The sequence below is a fragment of the Octopus bimaculoides genome, chromosome 15 (genome assembly GCF_001194135.2).
Source record: "Octopus bimaculoides isolate UCB-OBI-ISO-001 chromosome 15, ASM119413v2, whole genome shotgun sequence".
In the NCBI taxonomy this organism is placed as follows: domain Eukaryota; kingdom Metazoa; phylum Mollusca; class Cephalopoda; order Octopoda; family Octopodidae; genus Octopus; species Octopus bimaculoides.
This window is the reverse complement of record NC_068995.1, coordinates 15006443-15015220: the sequence shown is the minus strand read 5'-3', so window position 1 is coordinate 15015220 and position 8778 is coordinate 15006443. Positions and strand designations below refer to the sequence as shown.

The following is an 8778-nucleotide window of genomic DNA, read 5'->3' as shown; positions in this document are numbered from 1 at the left end:
CGCCACCATCCCCTGCCGGAGCCTCATGGAGCTTTAGGTGTTTTCGCTCAATAAACACCCACAACGCCTGGTCTGGGAATCGAAACCGCGATCCTATGACCGCGAGTCCGCTGCCCTAACCACTGGGCCATTGTGCCTCCTCCTACTGTAGTACACAAGGAAATATCAACTGTATCTTACTGTCTTTTATAAAAGATATATTGGACAATGTGATCCTTGGTGTACAAAAAGATTGACCGTAGACCAGTTTCATCAGGGTTGACCTGGGGCTATACATTAATAATCCTGAAAACTAAAAACATACTCTAGTAATTCATAAATGTGAAGATATATTTTATATATTTATGAAAAAATTTTGACTGGATATTTTGTAAAAAATACAGCTTGTTTAATATATATATATATATATATATACATACATACATACGCCCATTTTATCTGCACATGGAGCAAAAAGGGAATGCATCTAATCACTGTTGCTCTGCACTCAACTATTGAATTAGTGGCATGCATATTTATATATATACACACACATCCACAATATACTTGCCATACATGACAAGTTCAGCTAAATTCATTTATAAGACAATGCATGCCATTCTCACCAGGAAAACACATACAAATGCATATATATTTAATTGCAGAGTTTTTTTTTTTATAAATGTTAACAAGTTCTTTTCAAAATTTTTCATTCAGTAATTAATATTTCTTTTAATTTAGAAAAATAAGATATTTTGCATCCAACACCAAAACTTTAAAATTTAAATAACATAACAGAAAATGCTTTAAATATTAGTCACACCTCTGTTCACTTGCGTTTTGTAGGAGCAAACATGTCTTTCTTTCTTTCTTTTGATTTCCATACAGAATTTAAATATGAAAAGAAAAATTAAAAGAAACTAAAATTTGTTTTAGACAATTTTGAGTGTTTCTTAGAATACATTTGTAACATCAAATCTAAATGTGGGCATAGGGTCAGAAAAATAGCTTTTGATATTATACATATTAATCAAAGTATAGAGTATTAGAGATCCATTACAGCCAATTTTAGACATACACACATTATATATATATATATATATATATATTCCAGGGGGTAACAAGTTCAAAAGAAGCTATTCCAGCCACTTAGAATAAAGAACTCAAAGATAAGTTAGAGAGTGAACTAAACGTTTAATCCATAATTGTTAGTCTAACAAAATATATTTTGTAGGACTAATGATTATGGACTTCAATATTTATAAAATCATTATTAAAAGGTGCTCAATCTTGGCAAAAACTAGTAACCAATCAATATATGATAAATTGTTATAATTTCTTTCAATTATAAAGTCGATAGAAGATGATTGTTACAAAGTGAAACAAAATCGATTAATTGAAAGTAATATATCACCATGAGTTAATGTGGAGCTCTGTGGCCGCTTTAACTGCTAGAAATAGCAGCCAAATGCCACAGAATACATACTGTAACATTTAAGATTAATGCCTCAGATAAATTTGATTGCCAAAAAAAAAAAAAAAAAAAATAAAATTAGAAGTTTGCATAAACTAAAATTATTATTTTAACATGGTCAATTCACATTACAGTGTAAGGAGCTGGTTTCTCGATTTCTTGGGTGTATAATATTCCTCGTTGGATAGGACACTGGTCCATCCCAGGATTACTCATTTACTCATTTTTACCAACTGAGTGAACTGGAGGTAAATGAAATGAAGAATTTTGCTCAAGAATGCAACATCAAATCTAAATGTGGGCACGGTCAGAAAAATAGCTTTTGATACTATACAAGGTGTCCACAAAGTTTGGGTACATGTGGATTAACACATACTTTAAGAAATTATTATTTCTTATATTTAATTGTTTATGTTATGATTTTATTTACTCCATGTAGCCAGACTTTGTAGACACCCTGTATATATTAATCAAAGCCTGGTCCAGGAATTGAAACCACAATCTTACGATCATGAATCCAACACCCTAACCCATGCACTTCCACTATTTATTTTCAACATACTAGTTAGTAATTTAACTTTTATTCCAGAAAACTGGTAACTAATTTCGTTTTAGTAAAATCTGGAGAAATTTCCTGGCTGACCAAGAATACAGGGAGAACAAAATGTCTTGAACAGCAGTTCATTATTGAAGCCCTTATTCTAAACAATATCAAGGGACTCCATATGTAAAATAGTTTTCTATAAACAAGGCAAAATCACCATGATTTTCTTTCCTTGTGATGATTTTGGTTGTCTGGCAAATGAGGACTATAATAACAGGAAAATAGAATTCAAAGTGACTCAAGGATCAACAATTTCATGTATTGGTATTTATCAAACTTTTAATTAAATTATATATATATAACTGATGAAGAGAGGGATCTCTAATTGTAAAAATTCTGCCCATAAAAAAAAGTCAGAGTTTTGGTTTAAGCATAACTTTTCTACTTTTGGGAATTTTCAGAAAGTGTTTGCGAATTTGTGATCTACACAAAGGAATTTACCCAATTACATATCATTATCAACGTCATTTAACATCCGTCCGTTTTCCAAGCTGGCATGGGTTGAACAGTTTGACAGGAGCTGACCAGCTGAAAGGCTGTTCAGTTGGTCAAAAAAATAATTTTTTGTAATTTTTTAAACCACCTAAAAGTTTCACACTTTTTCGAATTTTTAAAAAGTCAGTTTAAAATACGGACAGTCCGAATCTTTTGATTAAACCCCAACAATGGACCACCGTTGGGTACTTCATCATTCCATTAAATGTGTTAATGAGGAGAAAAATATTGAAAAACATCAATAGTTGTCAGTGACAAAGAAACGAAGGTATCAGGTGAACGTGAGATGTGCTAAAAATAACAGCTAAGTCGCCCTTAAATCGCACATACAATTTTTTTTTTTTCGAATAATCATATGAATTCCCGGGTATAGAAAAAATTCGTAAAAAGTTTCTGAAAATTCAAAAAAATAAAATCGGTATGCGGGGTTAAACGGGGTACCTAAACCCAGAATTCTTTCCAAATAAATAAATAAATAAAAGCTTTTAAATTGAGAATACTTGTACATTACATATGGAACTGACAACTTGTATATGATTATGTTCCAATACTTTCTTAAGGAATGGGTACACGGACAGCTGCTCGGGGCTCCCATAGATCTAGGGGCTTAATGTTTATATCGATGTATGCGGTGGTTTTCTATCAATAAATGATACATCAAGTGGTGGAATACGTTACGTAAACAACGACCTCTGTTACAAAAACAGAAGTACCACAGAGAAACGACGTATGCTACATCCGTCCTCAAATTACAAATAAACCATTATTTCAACTAAGTAACAATTAGGATTGATCAGACTGAGTTAATCACCGTTCCAGATTATATTCTACAGGCACAAAACAGAACACCTTAGAACATTTGTCTCAATGCGTGACACCTTCGGCAAGTGTCTTCTATTATAGCCACGGGCCGACCCAAAGCCTTGCGAGTGGATTTGGAAGACAGAAACTAAAAGCTGGTCGTGTATATGTGCATGTGGATGTCTGTATTCAGGCTTGTCCCCTACAACTTGACAGGTGTTGGTTTCGGTAGAGCAAGAGAGACGAATAAATAAATAAGACTTAAACGTAACAAGATTTGGGGTCGATTTGTTCGACTAAAACCCGTCAAGGTGGTGCCCCAGCACCAAAGACTGAAATAAGCAAATGATAAAAGACAAAGATTCTGAACGTGATGTAGATACCTTATAAGTCATGCAATTACTGGAACTTAAAGTGATCTAATTACCGTTTTATCATTTATTTTATAAAAACACCATACTTTCCAACAATGTTTCTGTGGTTCCTATCGTTTTGAATGAGGTTAGTGTTGATAACAATAATACTGAAGGCCTCAGCACATGGTTTTGTCCTGAGAGTGGAACGTCGGCCGTTTTTCGCGTTACGTAACTTCAACTGAAGAAATAAACTATAGGTTACTTTTTGTACGATAATATAGTAAGATCTAATAGCAATTCGCATAACTGAAGATCGAGTGCTTCAAGTGCCATCCCTGGATGTCTTGATAACCACAAGTTATTATTATACATGAAAAATCAAAATTGTGAAAAGAAAATCCCTACTCCGTTTCCTTTTTGATGTTAACATAAAAATAGTTAAGATTTTCGAACTTCAAAGTTATCTGAATACGTTAAACATGAATTGAGTTTTAAATTGAAACTTGTAAAATTTATGGACTTTTTTTTTTAATGAGATTAAGGCAAAGTGAAACAAGATATTTAAAAATTGCATTAAATATTTCAGCAAACATCACCAGGATGGACAGGGTTAATTTAATTGATTTATTTTGGCGATATACCCAAATTTGTTCAAACTAGTAACCTGCCCAAAGCAAGTATGATTGATAGATAAGAGAAATTAAAGTATACTGGAGATTGTGTGGGCCAAGAAGGTAGGGAAAACTTGGAATTAAAGGTAGATCAAAAATGGTAACACATATGGATGGGGTGTTTAACGCCAGTTCAGTTTGGGAAGGAGATAAAGAAGAAATGGGTAAAAATATCATAGAAAGAAATGAAGGGGGGGGGGGAGAAAGATGAAATATTTTCATACAAGAGATAAGAAAAAATATAGCAAACCTTTGTTTTGATATGATTGGGAAAAATAGGATGAAAAATATTCCTTGAAATTTCACATAACAAATAATAAAACAATAACAATAATAGGAGTATAAAACAAAAATCAGTTAAATATCAGATCTGTTTCTTTACTTCTTCGACTGGAGTAAAATAGAATATAAAAACAAACCAAACCAATACGGGAAATTAAGGTTGTTTTGAGGAATTTCTTGGAGTTGAGGTAGATAATTAATTACTCCCACTCTGTGGTACCAGGAGGCTTAGAAGTAAGATCATACATCACACGAGAAATGCTGGGCACAGTACTGAGTATGCTATCAACCATGGAACTAAGGACCTCTTCAGGTAGCAAATTAGAACCAGGTGTAGCAGGTACCCCAGTCATAAAGTCATTTGTGACAAATGTTCGAATGACGATAGATCGTTTTGTCGAAGGTACACAGTTCACAGGATCCCGATCGAAATGGACAGGGCAAATGATTATGGGCATTTGGCTAATCTTCGACATATATCCAGATTCTTGTAATGTTTTTGTGGCTACATAATCCGCTTGCCTGAGAGTAGCAAGCACGTCTTCAGCCAGGTAGGTGGGTGTAATATCGTTGATTGGGTATCGAACTCTATCACCAAACACGTAGACAATCCTATTTATGTTGTGGCATATTTTAGGAATAAATTTCGCCAACATCATAAAGATATTCCAATTAGGTTTAGAGTCTCCTGATAAGGCAGCGACATAGCTATAAGTACGATGATCTCCTTGAACCCCGACGCTTTTGATGGGCAAGAGATGAGCGCTCATACACTCCAGACTGGCCGTCAACGTGGCTAGTTGGGTTTGTTCATCAACAGGCAGTTTTTCTTTAACGACATCCAGGAAGGTAGGCGAAGTTTTCATGGCATTGTGGAAGTTGATAATAATTTTTAGGAGCTGGTTAGTTTCATCAAAATCTCTCTCCATATATCTATCTTCAGCACATATTACACGAATAGCCAAACCGGGGCCTGGAAATGGATGTCGCATCACAATTTCTGAAGGTAAGCCTAAATCTTTGCCTATAATTCGCACTTCATCTTTATGAAAGTCCTTTAAGGGTTCGATAACACGTCCTTCTTTCCGCAATAAGCGCACCAATTCAGTGTCGTTGTGGTGAGTTTTAATAACATTTGCTTTAAAACTTGCTAATTGAGAAGCACTTTCGATGAGATCAGGCCGTAAGGTACCCTGGCAAAGAATTACATCTTCTGGGTTCAACTTCATTTCTTTCAAAGTATCGTCAGCGATTTTCATAAACGTATCTCCGATAATGTTTCGTTTTTCCTCCGGGTTGCAAGAGTTGTTTAGAGAGTTAGTTTCCCGTCTGGTGGACTGTGGGTCGTTTTTGTTAATAGGAACAGTTGTGGTGGAGTGATAGAAGATTTCCGCGGCTCGGATCACTTTCACGTTTACACCGATTTTCTTTAAAGATTCTTCAACTTGAGAGCTTTCGTTCTTCCTCATAAAACCATTGTCGATATGAATGGCCAGTATTTGTTCACTTTTTAGTGATTTATTGAGTAAAGCAGCACAAACAGTAGAGTCAACACCACCGCTAAGTAACATCAGAACTTTCTTGTTTCCTACAACCTCACGGATGTGTTGGATACATTTATTTTCCCGCGATTCCATAGTGAATGTGCCGTAACAGCTCGCGATATCATAGAGGAAATTCCGTAGAATATCTTGTCCGTTTTCCGTTAGATCAACTTCAGGATGGAACTGTACACCGTACATTATTTTCTCTTCACAACTGATCGCTGCAATAAGATCCCCAGACTTAGCAATTACTTTGAATTTATCAGCCACGTTATCCACGCTGTCGCCATGGGTCAGTAAGACTTTCTGTTTCGAATCAAGGTTTTTAAATAAAGGACTCGAAGTTTCGATATCAACTGTAAACTGACCATCCTCTCGAATAGCTTTCTTTATCACAGTGCCATTGAACTCTTTGTTAATCATCTGCATCCCATAACAAATTCCCAACAGCGGAAGACCGCAATAAAAGATTTCGGTATCGTAGTCCGGGGCATCATCGGCATAAACAGAGCTCGGTCCACCCGATATAACGATAGCTCGGTAACCTAATTCCTTAATTTTACGTGCTGGTGTGTTTAGAGGTAAAATATCCGCTTTCACCATCAATTCTCGAATCTTCCTGTCTATGACCTTGCAATATTGGGCGCCCGCATCAAGAATGCACACTTTATCACACGTGGAATCCGTCTGTTCATCTCCTCCATTTGCTATTGGTTCCTCTGTCATCTCTGTCCTCGTTGGTGAATAAAGACTGGTGCGCTTCGGTATACAGTTATGTAACGGGTTGGAATTAGTTTCGCTGTATATTTATCAATAGTAGTGATAGCGGCAGTGGTGGTAGAATAAGTCCGGCGTAGAATTCCTTCGATGTATAGTTTCCAATATGTTGTAAGAATTAATTCATAATGTACTACTAGTAAAAATATACATACACAACATCAGCAAAAAAAGTCAACAATTATCGATCAACACGATCGGAGCGGTTACAGACGAAAGAGACCGAACAAGCAACTGCGATGACTTTAGTATGGTATATCTGTGTGCGTCTGACTGAACATGTATACGTATGTGTACGAAATGCGTGGGTAGCCGAATCGTTGATGCAAAAATAATCGAACAGAGATACACAGTTGATCACAGCTACACGCTCACAATAATAAAAAATAATTTATATTGATATCATAATTTTTTTTTTCTCTTCATAAACACATATTAACGATAACAGTATAATTCAAACAGCGAGAGTTTCTATCCAGGTTGCAAACCAGTTGGCGCCTTATTTAACAGCATAACGGAAGTTAAATCGGCGGCGGCGGCGGTCGGCGATGTAAGGGAGTTAACTGAAATCAATCAAGCATTTAAATTAGTCTTATCTTGTTTATTTCAGTTGAGTGTGGCCATGCACGGTACTTCTTTGATGAGTTTTAAAAGCCTGGTTCTTATTCTAACGCTATGCTTCGCTGAAACGCTAAACTACGGGAACGTAAACAAACCAGCAGTGGTAGGGTAAAAAAAAACACAAACATGTGTGTTTGTATGACGGGCTACTTTCACTTTTCGCCTACCAAATCAACTCCCAAGACTGGTCGGCCCTCGGGCTATCGTGGAAATCTGTCCAAATTGTCACACAGTAGGATCTGAGCTTGAAACCATGTAATTAATTAGGAAGGACGTTTTATAAATTAATTACCTGATTGAGAAGTCACAATTCACGTAACGCGGTTTCGAGTCACTGTTACTTTTGCCGATTATTAATAATAATAAATATATATATTCATGTTTTGAGTTCTATTTTGCAAAACTAATTAATTACTTAGTGATTATTGCAGTTGTTGTAATTACACAGACTGACTCCTTAGTACCGTGGTAAGTTCTCGGCCAATTGAAACGAAGAATATCATCCTGTTTCGGTTATCAGAAAACAAAGACTAACGTTGGAACTTTTCATTCCCATACTGTCTCCGCCTCTAAAGTCCAGGTGCTTATGGCAGTGAAAGAATCTCACAGAATGTTTTAGATTGTCTCATTTCTTTTTTTCGTTTAAAGTCTGACGAAACGGCATATATTCCAGCTCTTTGTTCGTTTCACTTAGTTTTCTTCTTAAATCCCGCTGAATATCTTAAATTTTAAAAAATAATTTAATTAATCACAGTTTTGGATTATGATTACTATATGAAAATGGGAAATTATAAACAATCAGCAAAGACCGTAATCTTTCTATTAACCTTAAAGGGTTAAAAGCGACACCGTGCTCCAATAGAGAATTTCGGAAAAAATTTAAATAAAAGATGGTAGAAGAGGGGAAGGAGAGGAAATAAAAAAATTTTTAAAGCCGGTTCTTTCTTATTTCGATTTTTTTTTTTAATGGTAACATTTCTTATTGAAGAAAGGAATCCTTTTGGAAAACAAACAAGATATAAAGTGGGGTGATCTATTCGACCCTTCACCTAAATTAAGAAACTATTTTAAAGTAGGTGATTTAGGGTTGGGGATTTACAACTAAAGTACTTTATATATATATATATATATATTTCGTTTGCATTTAAAGTGCATGTATACACAATATCGATGA

The 8778-nt window shown here is 35.3% G+C and overlaps 1 protein-coding gene across 1 annotated transcript; it reads right to left on the bottom strand.

Moving 5' to 3' along the window:
* Positions 1–2309: 2309 nt before the first annotated feature.
* On the bottom strand, positions 2310–8017 carry LOC106876869 (GMP synthase [glutamine-hydrolyzing]-like). The gene has a single exon (XM_052973191.1). It carries the CDS (start codon positions 6930–6932, stop codon positions 4863–4865), a length of 2070 nt encoding a protein of 689 aa, XP_052829151.1. The 5' UTR covers positions 6933–8017; the 3' UTR covers positions 2310–4862.
* Between the last annotated feature and the right edge of the window lie 761 nt (positions 8018–8778).